Source organism: Hetaerina americana, unplaced genomic scaffold (assembly GCF_022747635.1).
Source record: "Hetaerina americana unplaced genomic scaffold, ioHetAmer1.1.p SCAF_14, whole genome shotgun sequence".
Lineage (NCBI taxonomy): Eukaryota > Metazoa > Arthropoda > Insecta > Odonata > Calopterygidae > Hetaerina > Hetaerina americana.
The window spans coordinates 1356670-1374299 of record NW_027286514.1 but is presented as its reverse complement, the minus strand read 5'-3'; the positions used below and the strand labels follow the sequence as shown (position 1 = coordinate 1374299).

Sequence of the window (17630 nt, the reverse complement as noted above, 5' to 3'; positions counted from 1 at the left end):
TATATATATATATATATATATATATATATATATATATATATATATATATATATACCCATTCCCTCTTCTGTATAGCTGAGTTTTGGTATCAAGGCCTATACTACCTCCGCAGCTGTAGAAGACACAACATTCACCATCTCTTTTTTCTCTATATACTGCCAACTCGCATTTACTATTTTATTCTATTAAATTTTCACATATGATGCATGTATATTGCAATTATTTATTTGTTTTATTTCTAATTATTTCACAAAATTATAATTATGAAAGAATAATTTTCTTATTTTGATTTTTCTAGCTCGAAGTAATACGCGCCAAATTGCTTTGTACACAGAAGAGCGAATAGGAAAATTAATATATTTAGGTGGTAGTATTTACAGTATTAAAATTTTTTGAAATGAAGAAAAAAAAAGGTATTCAACACCTTTCGAATGTGTTTCCTTACGAATATCTGAGTGAATCGTGAAACAGTCACAACCAGAATCATGCTTAAGTCAAAGCAACGGAATGTAATCGCGATGTACTTTGACTTTTAAATGCATGTTGTCCCTACAAATCTGTCGCTTTCCGGGTAGAGCGGGTGATTTTCTGGGTCACTAACTCTTCCGATCCCCGCAACCAGCATGATCGGAAACCACTAAAAGTATCTTCTCTAGAACGATATGTTGGAAATGTATAAAAAGTAATATAGCTGCTATGAACTTAAGAGGTTTATTTTAAGACGATAAATTCAAATTTTGCACAGCAGCAAACTGAACTTAAATCTTCCTTCATTGGCGAAAACTTCGGCACGTCATAAATACATTTTGAAATATGGAGAGTGCATGCCGAATTTCCGGCCTGCCACCGAACTCCCCGCTCACAAATCATCATCACAAATCGCGTGCCGGTTCATCGGAAGTGCCGTATTGCAGGGTTCCGGTATTCATTCGTTTTTCTGATTCTGAATGGTCTCGATTTCGCCTGTAGCATTGATTGTTTTCCCCCGGTCCGCCCTTTTGTCTGCCTTAACAAAGGTCTTCTCTTCTATCTTGCTGATACTTTTTTACTGCTCTTTCCCACTATTGACGCCATCACTCTTCTTTTATGCCAAAAACGCGCTGAATATTCCTGCTTGTCCGGATGCGTTTCGCTCCTTAGTATTCATATTACTAGTTGGATCACGATTATTTTTTTGAGAATATTTAGGTGTCCGTAATCAATTCTACGGATTTGGGCAACTATTTCCTCAACGGTGTATCTCTATGTTTATTTTTTATTGTTATAAAACTTTTCATTGATATATTTTCATCAGAAAACCATTCTGCTATTGCTATACGTCAATATACTCAACGGGTAGATTTGCAGCTTATTCAATTAGCATACGTACATACCAGGTTTTTATACTATACCACGCCGACGAACTATTCTATTATGTTTCATAGTTAAATAAATAGAATCATTACTCATACTTTGGTTATTGTTTCATGCTTCTTAACTGTAAAAGAACTAAAATGGTGGACGTTTACAGTAGACTTTCGAGTTCTACGTCACTGATCACGTTTTCATTTTATTCGTTTGTACATGTATTTTTGTTTCTCTCTACATGTCTGCCATTTCTCTAGTTGAGTACCCTTGCCGTCACTCCTCTCAGTTTTCGAAACACCGAAACAAGTCGTTAGAGGGAGACGTATTTTGACGATTAGGTGTCGTGACCTTCCGATTCCTGAGAGAGAAATTGACGATGACGTAGCATTAGAAAAAAAGAACGGCGATTCCGCTCGAGCGTATTTTTTCCTCGAAAAGATGCGTGCTCGAATCGCAGTTCTGGGACAGATAAGATTCATAACTCGCCAGCTCTCTCACTTCCCGCCCCCACCCTCCGAAATAAACGATTACGCCGCCGCCCCTGTCTATGTGTCACCCCGAAATCCGGAACAAGAGTTCTAGTTGAAGGGTGGGGTAGGGCGTCACCGGGGGGGGGGGAAGGGGGGGTGTTCGGCGATGACGGAAAGGAAAGGGTTAGAACGTAGTTGGGGGCAGCGGAGGATGGGGGTTTCGGGGGAGGTATCGGGTTGAAGCTATAGCTGGGGACAGAAATCGCTGCAGCCGACTAAAATTTATGAAGGGAAAAATGAAAAGGCTGGACTGGATCGTGGAGCGGAGGTGTCGGGGAAGGGGGGAGGGGAGTGGACGCGGGGGTTGGAAAAAATAATATATCCATCAAGCCTCGCCCTCACCTCCCCTCCTTCCTCTGCGTCCTCCTTATAGTATACCGTCTGTCACCATCTCATTCCATCTCCCGCAGCTATTGGTTTTTTGTCTTCTCTCCCTCAGTCGCGCCTCTACTCAATCACTCTTTTGTCATCTCGTCTCGCTTCACCCCTCCCCCCTCACTCTTAGCCTCCCACTCCTTCTCACCCTCCCAATCTAAACTCCCTCCCTCCCCCTCGCGTCCTTCACTCCCCCGCCCCTTCCTCCTCCCTCTTCACCCTTTTTTCACGTCACTCTGGTGCAGTTCTCTCCTGCCATCTCTAGCACCCTCCTTCCTCTCGACCCCTTCTTCTCTCCACACACACTCCCCACCCTCCCTCCTCCCCAGCTCTACGCCAATCCCGCGTCGCCCTCTCCTCATCTTCCTAGCATTCCTCTCTCTTTCCCTCTTCCTGCCCCTCTCTTTTGTCTTCTCCTCCTCCTTTTCCCCTCTCCACATCTCTTCCACGTCCATGACGGCGCATTCTTTTTTTCCCTTCCCCGGACCACCTTTCCCTCCCCCAGAAAAAGAAGCAAAGCAAACTTTCCACATTTCTCTCCCTTCGCCATCCCCCGAGCGTCTCGCTTGCTGTCCACGATGTTAGCACGCTTGTTCCTGGACGAGCCTTCGTGCGCCTCCGCCGTCTCGTTTACTCCGAGACTCTTCTGCCTTTCGTGTACCCCTCCGCGTTTATGTGCAACGCGGCTGTGACAGTTTCGACAAGGGACTTGGACGAACAGGCATCGCCGTCTCCATCCTCTCCGTGTATCCATGCTGTGATGACCGATGTTGTGTGGGGGACGATATGGAATTCATGCTTCGGAGAAAGAGAACTTTGGAAGCATGTCCCGTCATCCAACATTCTAACATGATATCTTTGATAGTAATTTAACGATTAGAGATAGGTGGACTCCGGGATACATTAACCAACTTCGTCGTTCTCTGAAGAGCTTAACAACTTGCATCTTCTTGTATTTAATAGTATCATGGGATAACATGTTTGAAATTGCTTCTCCTCAATTGCATTTTCAGCAAGAAGTAATATCATTCCATTGGAGCAGAATGTCTTTGCAGCCGCTCCAATCGGGAGCATACGCCGCATGAACCACCTTTGGTGTTGCTGCAATTCTTTAACTAATTGGCGACTCCCGAGGAGCAATCGGCATCGCTCCCTTCAACACGGATCGAGACATCAAAATGTGGAATCCTTCTGGAATATCCAGTTATAGCCTTTCATATCTCAGTAAAATTGTCAATAAACACCATTTTGAGGCATTATTTATTTTAGATTAATCCATGAACAAAAGAGGGTACTAACTCTGCTATTCTTGGGGTGAAAACGTTAATTGGCTCTGCGTCTTCATGCACAGTGCACTAATTTGGCTAGTATTTTATATACCCAAACCCTCCGTGACAGCAGTAAGCTCTGAACTGATTAAAACATTGTCTTCCTTGTGTCCAGCAATGACAAACGTTCTGTGATTATCAGATGAATGAGCTATCATTAGGATTCTCAGAAAAAATATGAAAATTTGTTTGCTTAAAAAATTGTTCGTTTTTACTCATTTATTGCCTCATCATTTCCTACCCCATTGTGTAGAACATGTTGATTTATCCTGCTAATTAGGATGAAACATTGACATTTAGCTGCGGACGCGTGTATTTTCATCAATTTACTCAATATGATTTTCATTTTAAGCGTAAAATTTCAAATTAGCGCACTCCATTTTTCATTTTTGACCATATTTCATAAAAACAAAAGATCGTGTTCATCTCTAAGTATTTAATTCTTTTTAATTTTATGATCGGTAAATTGATTTTATGTTTTTCTCATTTATTATAATTGTCCTATGGCATTAATAGGAAAGGTGATAAGAGTTCGTCATTTAAATGGGATTATTTTCGAATGCATCTTACCAGTAACATATAATAATGATATAAAATATGTATAAACTATACAAATCCCTACTTAAATATTAATCGAAATTACTATATTTAAAAAAGGATAAATACCCCTTTTGTGTATAACTTAAGATGCGAGGTCATATTTATATGTTAAATAATTTAAATGCAATTTAAGTAGCCCCTTTTCGATGGAGAATAAAAGCATTTTGGGAAAAACAATCCCTTTATATTAAAAAAAATATTTCATATGAAAACACCCTCGTGCTACTTGAGTTGGTGTTCCCAGTTATAGTTCATCGTTATCACACAAACTGTGTAAAATATTTTCTTTTACGCATAATGTGACATTGCTGAATGAGTTGTGTCCTCTGATTATGTAAATGGCATGGTAAAAATCGATCCATAAGGATTGATTTTTTGATGCTGTATAAATGCATCCTTTCACTCATCTAAGCTGGAGGTCATGGGAGAGAATTTGACATCAATTGGTGTTACCTTAGGAGTGCCAATTTATTTCAGATCGGAAATCTCGGTATTTATTCTTAAATATGTCATAATTTAGAATGGAACATTGTTTGACATTATGTAGTCTGCATTACTCATGTCCTGAATTGTATGCTAAATATTCCCGTCATACTTTCTAAACCATTGCAGATTTTTTCCTCTGATTGAAGTAAGCCGGAAAATAATTCACTCATACAACCCATGCTACCACCCCCAACTAATATCTCTAACTTCCCTCCCCATCTCATGGAAGTCCATTTATTCCGTTCCCTTCATCCCCTTTCCTGGGTTGCCAACGGCCCCGTCCTTTCCCTCGCCATCTGCGGCATTCCCTCGCCTCTCATTCTCTCCCCAGCATCCCCTCTGTGCCGTATTTTTATTTCACCTGCCAGCCTTCACTCGCCCCTCTCCCATATCTCCAGCTCTCCTTCATTTTTCTTCCTCCCTATCCAACTCGCATCTTACAATCTTTTTCAAATCTATATTTTGAAGGTCTAATGTAGCATAGTGTTATGTATACGGCAACTTTATTATGTTTTTTGTATAAACTAAACTCAAACACATAAATCCCTGGGCATTCCTTAGCTTTTATGATTACGACCTGCAATGGCCCACAAACCAATGGATATGGTTTACATATTGATGCTCTCCGTTTATTTGTGTGTCGCTGGATGACGAATACATATGCTAAAATAACTGCAATAACACCCAAGCTTTCTAAGTATGTCCAGGTTCGATGGCAATCCCCGTTCCTATAACGAGGACCGCCCTAATTTATTCAACAACGGGCTGCGATATAATATAAAGACTTGCTTGACCCTGGTGACCGACGCAAGGCCTTAGAACGTGGTACTCAGATTTGAGTGTCTCCCCGAAAGACTGACGTCGGCTGAGTTTGTCTTTTGTCCGTCTGTTTGCCTATTTTCCAGCCCCCATTATTCCACTCTATCTCTCTCATTCCCTCCCCTCGTCCCATCCCTTCCCCCTCATTCTTTTGTCGCCTCCATTCTTCCACCCTCGCCGCACACACTCAAGCCTCGGCACCCTTCTTCCCTCCGGTCCTCCGCCCCCCCCCCGCGTAACTATCCTCAGACGCCCTGCGTTTTCTCTCGCACTCTTTCTCCCATCGTCTGACTCTCCCTCTTCATCCCTCTCCTCTCTTTCCTTTCTCACCTGTTCTTCAAACCACTCCCACTCCATCACAAGCACCCTCCTCTCCCCCCCCACCCCCTGCAGCGACCTCTCGACGACACCCCTCCCGCTTCCCCTTATCCAAGGATTCGTCCCTCTCCCAAAGACCCTCGAGCGGATTCCCCCCTTCGCTCGTTCCTCTCCCCCTGCAGCCCCTCCAGTCACGGGATGCACCCGAAGGGTTCCGAAGCGTGTTCACGTACCCACGGAGGAACGCCACCACCGCCGCGCCGAACTCTCCTCATTCCTTCCTCTCCGTGCCCTCCTGCCCGCAGGCCAGGGTGCGGGGGGAGGGGGTGCGGCGGGAGGACGATGGGGGCGGGACGGGGGCCGGGCCTCGGGCCAGTCGCCCACTCCCCTCCCGATGCCTTCTCCTTGCGCAGACACAGCCATCACGCCAGTCTATACATAGTCACGCCCATTGCCTCCTCCCCCCGCACCCACCCTCCTCTCTCCCTTTCCCGCCTCCCGCCCCCTCCCCCCCTACGTGGCGGCACCCCCCCACCCAACTTCCGAGCCAACTACCTGCCGACCCCGTCGACTCCTCACCTTTACCCTCGTGCGCTCGAATTTCTCGTCCCGTATCGCCCCTGGGCATTCCCCATTCCGCACCTCCCCACACCCTCTCCCGCCACCGCCTCCCCTATAATCCGCCTTCTTCCCCGTTTTGCCGACGCTCATCCCTTTTTAGAAAAAAAATAAATAAATAAACTCCCCATCTCATCACCATACACATACATCCCCGCGCTTAGCGTCTTTGTTTTTTTTTCTTTTTCCCTCATTGTGTATCATTATCGTAATTTTTCTCTTTTTTCTCTTTCCAAGAAAAACAAAAGTGTGTGCACGTTCTACGGAATGCCTCGGTGTCCGCTCGTATCTTAGAGTGTGAGGGAGGGTGACAGAGAGAGGGCGCGGCCCCCTTTTCCTCCTCCTCCACCCCCCTCCCCCCCTCGGGGCCAGCACGTTGCGCCATTACGTTCCTCATCCGGCGGCGGGAGAGAGAGAGAGGGGGCGGCGAGTGCCTACGTGTCGTGTGTGTGTATTGGTGGAGGAAGCATGTGGATGGGATGTGAGGGGTGGTGGAACAGGGGGGGGGGAAATATCCCTTAGCGTCTTCCCGAGGAGAGAATGCATATGCACACATACAAATACACGCGCCCCGCTCGCCGTGCCACCATATATCTGCCCACGTGCGCATAAAAAGACGATATCCGCTGGCGGCCGACGTGCCTGGGCTCTGGTCCTGCGGCGACCGCATCCTCGGGATTTATCCCGCGTTGCCCGGAATCCGATTAAAACTGTTTTGTCTCCCCTGAATACCCACCGCTCGCCTACTTTTTCCCCATTCCCTCGTGCTTACTTTGCCAATACAACCGACCTGTATTAAATCGGTGGGGAGCTTTCCTCAATCGCACTCGTGAAGAAATTCCCTTTCTCTCTGGAGAGGAGGCCTATGGGGTGGATGGAAGGGGGGAAGGAGACATGGCAGCGCAACAAAGATCTACTGACTAAAATAAACCGTGACACCCTTTCACCCTCCCATAAGAAAAGAGGGCGGCGTGGGATGTGGAAACTTAAGTCCGAAGCTGAGGGTCGTAACGCGGGGATATCAGGTGGTCGTCGACTTTCAGCGAGTTTATCCGATGCGTTTTTTTCCCAGCGACACTTTTTCCCTACTAAGTTAATCGATAGTCGTATTTTTGACTTTTTTTATTGCGCATTCCCCCATTATATTCCCGTTTTTACTATGCCCGTCTTATCTTCTCGCTATCCCCGGCGCCCGTCCACTGACCCCTCGCTACTTTTACCATCGCTCCCACCCTCGGCTCCCACCCTCGGCTCCTCCTCATCTCGCCACCCTGCGTTTTTTTTCCTGCCTCCATCCCGCTACGTTTATGCCTTCTCCTTTGCGGCCGCGCAAACCCAATATCAACGGAGTGGATTTTGATGTCGAGCTCTCACGGGCATTGATGGCTTGCTTGTTTCGCGTGTGCAATTAAATTGACCCATCAGGAGAAAACGAAGCGCCCTGCGTTTGGTATGAGAGGTAATCAAATATCGCGTTTTTTTATTTTTTTCCATCTGTTGCAATACGGAAGTGCTAAACGGAAAGAAAACAGAACGAGCCATCCTTAATAACTACTGCGTTGCGTCCGTCAGCATTCGCTTGCATTTCAAAAGTTTACATTTTCCATGTCGGTCAATGAGAACCATTACGCCTCGTGTTTTTCCCAATCGATCTCGTTGCTGCAGTTGAGGGCATATTGCTGATGGCAGGAGCATTACGAATGAGAAAAAAACTGATGGCACGCAACTCCACGACCCGAAACGAAGTCATCAATTGAGGGCAAACCGTTTGATGTGCCACTCAGCGATGAATGTCATGGAACTCCATTTGATGGCATTCTCCGTTTCCATCGGGGAATGCGGACACACATGAAAAACCGAAAGCGTGTGATTTTGTCCGATCTCTCATTTTTAGGCTCCGCCAAAGATGGAACATTTTAGTGCCCTCCTATGAAAACTCTTCTCAATAATTTTGGGTGCATGGTCGGGTAAACGTACAGATTTTAAGCCTCATCATCTCTTATCCGCTTTACTATACCCCGTTTAGATAATTGCCTTAATAATAGCATTTTTTGTCGAACAAACGTGAAAATCGAGTTCATTGAAATATCCCCGACAAACTCGGCGGAACAATTGTGCCTCACTCGTGTTACTGCAAATGCGAGGATATCAGTAGAGATGATGGATGCCCGGTCCCCTGTTTTTCATTTCGCCGTGATTAAAAATTGTTATTTACTAAAATTCCATACTTATCTTTTTGGGATGCATAACTTAGTTGAAGCATTTGATAAGCATTTCCTTATATTTATTTATGATCGCGTGATTCAGAGTCATACTACCGTGAATTCAATATTTTCTCATCAACTTGGTTTAAATTTGTGGGTCGCGGTAGTCCAGGGCAGGAGCGTTGGACTATGGAACAGAGGGGCTCGGGTTCGATTCCTGTGCAAGTCTCTGGGTACCTGCAGCTGCACCCAAGCTATGTGATTTTTCGGGTACCAGATCGTCCTGGGAAACCATAACCGGCATTAGGAAAGGAACTGGCCCCCCTACCCTGATGTGTGAAATTCCCACACCGTCAGGCTTAGTCCTGGGTGAACTCTATCATCACCGACCAAACCAACCTTCGGGTAGATTACTGTGTTTATGGTGTTTTGGTTTAAATTGTAGCTTGTACAGATCTTTGATTTTATTTAGGTACTCTCCTCTGCACAGCACCTGACTAAATAACTCATTTATTTTTATTTGGATGTGACGATGCAGAGAGTACCTGGGTGCATCGTCTCAATAGTAGTCTCTTCAGCGGAGCGTTAGAATGTCGTCTAATGAAGGGCTTGCCGGAGACTCAATAGTTATGCGAGATTAAGTCTCTAGAAGCAAAAGGAATGAAGGCCGCATGTGCCAGCTTGAGGGTGGCATGTGGCCCGGGGCCCTCACTTTCATGTCCTTGCTTTGGACCATCCAGCTCTTCCGTGAGCCCTCGTTGCGAACTCAGATTTATTGCTTGTGGGATGAGGTAATAAGGAAAGTTATACTATTCCCTCATTCCTCCCTCCAATGTCTATTGCTTTCATCTAGCTGCATCCAGTTTTCTCTCAAGTCACACAAAGCTCAAAGTACCTTCATAAAAAAACCGGTTCCCTCTGCTATTTGTTTTCTTCTGCAAACATTACTGGCCGTTGCAAAGTTAGAGGCAGCTCTTTCTCATTTTGGCCTGTGTTAAAATATCCCGACATGAGTATTTGCACTTCATCTAATATAAATATGATTAACGTACTATTCGCGTGGCTCAGCTTCCAGGGGTGGCCTTCATCCGGCGCGTGAGTGGTGCACGGCGTGCCCTCCCTCGCGCAGAGTGCAAAACGCGCCCTACTTTTCCGTAACCCGAAAATTACCCATGGCGGAGGAGTCTGATTTAAATTCAGGAAATGGTATTTCTCTCGGTGGGAGCAATATTTTTTTATATTGGAGTGCACGGCCTCAATAGTCGCAGGTAATGGATCTAGCCACTCGCCGATCAATGTTTGTACTTTTTTCAATCTACGTTTTGGTAATCCTTCGTTTGCAGCTGCTCTTGGATTTTTTTGAACCCCGTGGAAACAACTAAACGGATGGTCGTAGTGGTCTTTTGGATCGGAGTAATGATACTCGTTGGGTCCATTTTCGCAATTGCTTCCCAAATTAAAGTCATGAATCAAAAATGAGAAACTATGAAATGGAGATTAAAAGACTATGGAATGCTGCCTAAAAATATAACTGGTACTTTACCGAAACAAGAGCGCAAGCGCTTGCTATTTTGTTTTGGTCACTCTAGGGAATGTTTTCGCTAGGAAACTCTTAGGATTTCGGGAGGGTAATAGTTGCCAATTAAGCGAAACATGTGCAAGTATTTGTAATATATCATGATTTGTTATTACATAGATGAAAATTGCTGCAAAAGTTAGCTGCTTATTTCAAATTAAAGGTAATAAATGGTAGAGGTTCTCGATTAATTTGATATACGTACCACGGTTAGCTGTTCCACATGATAGTACTGGTTAAGCCTTGCGTGATTTTAAAAATTTATTATTCTAAAAATTCTGACTTTCGTTTATAACAAATTTACTTTTAAAGGATACATCTATTATACTCATCATTATTGGCCCTTTCGCTTCCGTCCCTATGCTGCATTTAAGTCTGCTAGTCTGTTCGTTTCGCTGTACTGCATTCCCCTTCTCAAGTCGTCCTGAATCTTGATTCATCTTCCCTCCCCTTCCATATGCCTTTCAAACAATAGGTTCTATAATGTTCTTCAACACATGATCCATTCGATTTGCTTTTCTCCTCCGTATTGTCCCTAGCAATATTTTATTTTTGTTTATATTTCCCATAAAATTTCCATAAAGATGACATTTATTATGACTGCTTTGCCCCTATTACTCTAATGATTTGATGGTATTGAATGCATGGTGACATACATCTCTTCCTTTTTCGGAATTTCAAAAACTCGGGCTTCGCCAATGAGAATGCTGATTTTACTCGTTTTATGCTAATATTAGGAAAGCCAAATAATTCAAATGCAGTTGATCGGTTAGATTTTGATTTTATTCAATTACAAACCCTGTTTTAATCTGCGTGTATTCCAATATACGTTAACAAGAAGCACTGAAATTTCTACGGATTACGAAAAAATCATCACTCTGTTTCAATAATAACAGTTTTTTTATCCATGCATTTTATCATTGATTTATATTTCAGTTTAATCACTTCTGACTGTCCTAGTAAGAATAATTTAGCTAAACTTATTTAAAATTGTAATTAGGATTAGGCACGATGCTCAATCCCGTTAGTCCTGCAAAGAGTGTTCGCTACCTTGATCTCTCGCAAGTTTGTTATTGTATTCATATCATCGTTAAATAAGGTAGTCGCATGTTTTCAGCTTTAAATCGATTTTGTGTTATGTATGAAAATGGGATGAAGGGAATTGAATATTCATCGACTTTCAATAGCTTCCACGCAGGGCCATCAGCGGTCCTATTACGATAATCCAAGTTAGAACGCGCTTTTGGACCGGAGTGAGTCTGCTTGTCAGGGCTTTAAGCCTCTGAAACCTCTCGTGGTTTTGCAAGAAATCTGATATGGCAGGTCATTTAGAGTACCGAGAAAATATCATTATTTGTGTACATAATGAAAAGAGTAATTGAACTCGAGGCCATTAAGGTACTAAGCCTACAGGTCATTAACTTCCCGCAAGAAATATTTAAATCGAGTAATTATAAATAATAGAATTTTGAAATTTGAATTTTTTTTACTGGATGAAATTTAGGTCCTAACCTCATCTTGTAAATTCACAACCCTCATAATTTCAGTGGCGGATTCAAGGGGAAGACTCTGTTGTTATGAAGAGGCTGTTGCCTCATTTCCTGTTGAATGTTTTTGATTTTAATTAAATTAAATATAAATATTACTTTTATACATGGTATTAACTTTGTGCCCGGAGCATTAAACTTATCACCTGCAGGGCTCGTTTGCGATCTCTAGATTAGTAGTGTGATAATTTCAAGGTTAGCATGATTTTCAGCTTACTTTGTTAAAAATATTATAAAATTATTTTCAATAATTTTTGAAAGTCCCTTAGAGGTTTTCTAATGTTACAAAGATGTTCTATAGTATTTCTAATTTATTTATTAATTTGATCATTTTCTGAGTTTTTTTGTTAGTTACCCTAGCCCAGTAATGATCATGTGCTTTCCATTGTTTTAATTAATGTTTTAATATCTCGTCTGTGCTAAGGTTCAGCTGGTATGTATAATAGGTGTCATTCATTACGTTATGAAATACCTCTAAAATATATCATTTCATTGCTCCAGGGTTTTTAAAGTAGTTAGAGAGATGATCTCCTACAAAGTCCTACCTTGTAACGAGCTTATTATAATTTCTCTTTATGCTTGGCATTAATTTCTTGGTCTTTTGCTTGCTCTTTCTATTGTGATGACTGGATTGTAAATTTAAAATGCACATTGTCGTTTCTTTAATTCGCAGGTCGTTGTGGTCCTGGGAGCCCTTGCGAACACCTCTGCTTCGAACTGCATGACGGGACATTTGAATGTGATTGCAGGACGGGTTTCGTTCTGCGTCATGACGGTTACGGCTGCTTCGGTATGTCACGTCTCTGTTTCCTTTGTTCAGGTGTACCCCGTAGGTAACGTGAGCGGGGGAACATTTATTTGTGTGACCTCAATTCAAATGCATAAACTCGGAAAATGTCATCGCCAAGTCTTCCATTAGTGGTTTAATTTAATATTTTCATTATTGCTCGGTGCTCATATTTATAAATACAGTATGTTTTACAGCTTTAATTAAAGGTATAAGGGTCCTTTTAATTTACACCGCTAGTGTTTTTGTAGTCTGTGAAGGTGTTAGTCGTGCAACTTGAATTAATTTCGCCGGGTTAATTTAGCTGGAATGTTTGCCAGGAAGCGTAATCAACTGCGATCGATTAATTGGTTTTTCTAATGCCTCGAGATTGGAAGATACGAGCTGAGCGCTTCTATATTATCACTAAAACCTTTATGGCTTAATACCTTTAAAGATGTTAATTATCTATTTTCCGATAATTAATTAGGTAACTTATTTTGTCGCGCCTGGTTTTATATTCATGATTGCTTACCGATGACTATAACCGTAAATATTCCCGGTAAGATGTTCCAGAGTTGATCCATGAAAAGATTTCATTTTTTCTGAATGATGGCTGCTTGTCACCTTCAGTTGTACTCATAAACTAATTTTCGATTCGATTCGTATGCTTTTGCGTTTACATTTTCAATACCGATAACGAATAAAATAGGAACTTGCCCTGAATCACCAATTCGCATTCTTGAAATCATATTTCCACTCTGAACGTAAAACGAAAGGATGCCTACCTCGCGGAACAAAAATCTTTGACTTGACAAAAAACTCAGATTATTTTGCGGAGGATTCCTTGGGCGGGCAGCGAGGAAGGGACGAAGGAAGCCCGAGTGGGAGGGGAGGGAAGAAGGAGAGAGGTATTGGAATCACGTTGAAAACATCCGCGGCTCTCGAAGCGATCAGAAATACTTCCTTCGGGACGTACGATACGTAATTATCTTCTGTTTCCTGGTTATCTCGCGACCGGATCAAAATGAATTAAATAATTCGAGTCAGGGTGATAGTGAAAGAGTGGGTGGTTCTGCAAATGGTGCATTTGGTCAGTAAGCATCACATTTATGGTAGTCACGCATTGCTAAATCATGTGAGGCTGAGTTGGGACTTTAAAGGACTCTTAATGACTCAGTCGCGCGCACCCCGTAAGGGATGAAATGGACCACTCCACTCACTTCATGCCGCTGATCACCTACCCATTACCCGCAAACGTTCCCTCTCTGCACCAACCCACGCCCATACCCTCTCTACCCTCCAACCCCGCCTCACCCCGCCTTCCCCTCCTCCTCCGGCGCCCTCCCAGCATCCATCCGCTCCCCCTCCCGCCACACCCATTCTCTCTTCCATCCTCCCGTCCCCCCCATACATCTGCCTTACCATTTCGCTACCGTCCCTCGCACCGTGAGGCCCTACATCTTCTTTCCTCCCTCTTCCCAACACTCACTCGCTTGCAACGGACCTAATCCCGCCTATTCGTCCCAGCTCTTATCGCTTCATTCTATCTCTCCTCTCTCGTCCTATCCTCCCTCCCTTTCTCTCTCTCGCCGCTCCCCGTTCCCCATCTCCCAGCTTTGCCCTTCTCCCTTTGATGACTCTTCCTCCCCGTTCCACTTTTGTGAAGTTTTTCGGCCTCATTGTTTCCGTCGCCTTTTATCTCGCCTCAATATTTCTCCTCCCGCATCATCATGTATGTTCCGAAGCAGTCTTTTCTCGAGTATTTTTCATTCTACTTCTCTCTGACTCGTCTTTATCCTTCTGCTTTAGGAATTATTGTGCTTGCTAGAGAATGATTTTTTTTGTTTTTAGGTATTCGTTCTTGTCTATTCTTGAAGGTGAGAGGGAGAAGGAATGTAGGTAAGCGTGTAGGGGGAAGAAATGAGATGGAATGCTTACACAAGTTAAAACATTCTCAGTAAATCTTCTGCATGTATTGCTGTTTGATGTCTAGTTAGTTCAGTATTATTTATGGAAACCAGGTGTGTTTGTGTGTGTGTGTGTGCCTAACCTCAAGGGCACTAGGGTTTCATACACAGTACTGATTTAAGTTTCGATTAGAGAGAATTGTCATAATTCGATAATGATATCGATAAGGATTACCAATGGCTGTGACACGATTTACCATTTTCATGGCACAAATATGACATAAATCTCTCAAAAGGAAATTTTTAAGCCATAGCCAAAATTAGACACATGCGCCATAATTTCACTCGTGAATCTCCCGAAAATTACATTTCCCTTGGCCTGTAAGTGCGTTGCGTGGTGAGGAAGAAAATGATCAGGAGAGTCTTTGTTCGCTGTTGCCAAATCCAAGCAGATATCATAACGGTCATCTCTGCCAACGTTATATTCCTTGGGAGGTAACTTCGTCTCCCCTGACGCCCTCAGCCTATCTTCCTAGACTCTTCGCTCTTTTTCTTCGTCCTCGGCTCCTACTTCAATTCCATAGCATTCCCATTCGTGGCTTTATCTTGTTGTCCCATAATTTTCTGGTTTCCTTCATCTCTTCGCCTCTTTCCTCCTCCTACGTTCCCATGACCCCTATCAGTTTTCCCAAAAGAATGCCACGGCGTGTCCTATTTCCTCTTGTTTACCCGCTATGGCTAACCCGACATTACTTTCCGGTCTCTTCCACTAGTTCACTTTCGTGAAATAAAATCATCTCCCCATCAGACATCTCCTCATCCTTGCGTTATTCTTTGGTACACGAATATCCATCCTACGGTTATTTCTTTATCATAACGAAGGTTTTGGCTTGGGAAGGGGACCTGATAGCCTCCATCTCGTTACAAATTAATTGGTTTGTCCTTTTCCGTCTTCTGCCACCGACACTTTGCTCTTTTTGTCTCTCCTTCTTTCCTTATATTATATCACCCCTTCCCTCTTCAAATTCGCTTCCTTCCCCCACCTCCATTTCCCTCCACGTACCTGACTAAGGAAAGAAATTACATCGTATGCGGCTCACATTTACGGAACCAATAGTACATTCATTGCACTTTTTTTCCTCCAATATTTGTATATTTTTCAGTTCTCCTTTGTTTTCTTCCCGGCAATCCGCAGAGGGTTAGGCGGAGAAGAACACCGTGATATCGTTTGCATAAGGAGTTTCTGCTATCATTAAAATTTTAGTCAAACGAAAATTTCTCTCCTCACCCCATCTCCAAAACCAACCCCCTCCGCTCAGTCTGCGGTAAGCTCCTAACTCGTCGTAAAAAAATTCTCTCTCCCGAAAAGGAGTGCTAGGCTCTTTTTGTACGCGTACTTGTTTCCTGCTTGCTGTGCCTTCCTTTCTACTCACCTTCCCTTTCCAACATTCTCTACCTCAATCTCTTTCTCCCTCTCTCATCCCCCCAAATCCCCAGTTCCCTCCATCCCTCAATATTCCTCTCTCGCTTTCCTCTCCTGCCCTCCCCGAAACCAACCCCCTCCCCTCACTTCTCCCCGCAAACCTCCTTCCGGTTCTCTCTTCCGCAATCTCATCTCGACCGACCCTCCCAACTCTTTCCTCAACGCCCCACCCAACCACCCACTCCCCCACCCCCTCCCAATCTCAGGGACCAAAACACGTCCCATGCCCTCCCCCGAACATCCCTCTACCTCCCTCCGGCCAACCCCCCCCCCCAGTTCTCCCCCACCTGCCCCTCAACCCACCACCTCCCGCTTGCTTCTCCCCCTTCCCCGAGCCGACTTCCTTTCCTCGCCCCAGCGCGGCCGACACCTTCCCTTCAGCCCCATCGATTCCGGGAATGTGGTTCGAACTACGGCCGGGGGGGATGGGGAAGGGGGTCCGAGGGAAAAGTGAGGTCTGGAGGGGGGTGGAGTGGTAGTGGAGATTCTCTTTCCCGAAAACAAGCTTCCGTTCCGTAAACTCCTTGCCCCCCCCCTCCCCCCTGGACTGGACTCGCAAAAGCGGTATAGGTACCCACCCACCTCTACAATAGCGGCGGAACTTTTGTCCCCCTCCCCTCATTCGCCCCAGCCACCGTGTTTGTGGTGGGGAGAATGGGTTATTCGATGGTCTAGATGAGATTTTAAGCTCCACAATAGTTTAACAAAAAACAGTTTTCCTCCGTTGCGCATCGTGGTGTAACGGTTTTCCTTATCGGGGGAAAATAACCGATAGACCGCGGCGGTAAATGATTTGCGGGCCCCGAGGCCGGAGTGCTCGTTTTATCATCGTTGCGGCCCGCGGTTCCCGTGGAGGAACCTCTGGGAGGGGTGTGCGGGGGACGGTGGGAGGGTTGTAGCGGGCACCTCCTCTGTGGGTCGCTATAGTGGACGAGTGCCCCGCCGATGCCGGTGATTGTTTGGTCATTTGAAATTTTAGCTGGAGCGACCGTGCGAAGCATGATTATCGTCATCTTTCGACGCCTTAACGACGTCATTGCCTGTGTTATCAGCAAAACGGGAGATATTTCGTTTGCGGAGGTACTTTATGCTTGGGTGCGTTATAAGATTTCGTTCCTGGCGAGAATAACATTTAGGTGTTTATTTTCCTTCGGATATCGATATTTTCTTCGCTATGCTGCCAGGCGCAGTAGAATGTGATGACACTCTTACCTTTTTTGCTGTAAAGTGATCCAGAATACAAGCTGTTATTCCTTCGACTTCACATACGTAGGTAAATATTGTTCAACTTTCGAAAGGTAGTGTATGAATTAGTGAGGTCATTCTCCATTCTAATATTCGTTACACATTATGGTATGCATTTATTTTTCCGCCATTTGTTATCAGTAGCAGTAATAAATGTTGTCTTCCTGAGCGCAAAATGCTGCTAATTAGCTGATTTTCTAATGCATTTTATTTATCCATAAAATTTAATAGCACATTTGAGATTGAGTGGTTGAGATTTTTGGCGTACTATGCACCGGAGACATTTATTTTTTTAAGCAATGGGTCACGTGCTGTTACATGTTAATTAGCCAATCGTTTCCAATTTAATTCATTCACCAGCGTACGGTAATTTGTTATTCTGTTGATGTAACTCATTTAAGGAGTCCCCTCCCATCTCTTTATCTTTTCGTTCCTTTTATCTCGGAAATCCAATAATTATGCAGATGAAGACCCATTA

General features: G+C 44.0%; 1 protein-coding gene across 1 annotated transcript in view; it reads left to right on the top strand.

Annotated features, from left to right (window-relative positions):
• The window catches only part of LOC139686289 (pikachurin-like), a 342727-nt gene that overhangs the window by 133912 nt on the left and 191185 nt on the right, over window positions 1–17630 (top strand). The window contains exon 2 of the mRNA XM_071583431.1: window positions 12422–12538. Coding sequence (XP_071439532.1) covers window positions 12422–12538 — 117 coding nt within the window. The remainder of the gene's footprint in view (window positions 1–12421; window positions 12539–17630) is intronic.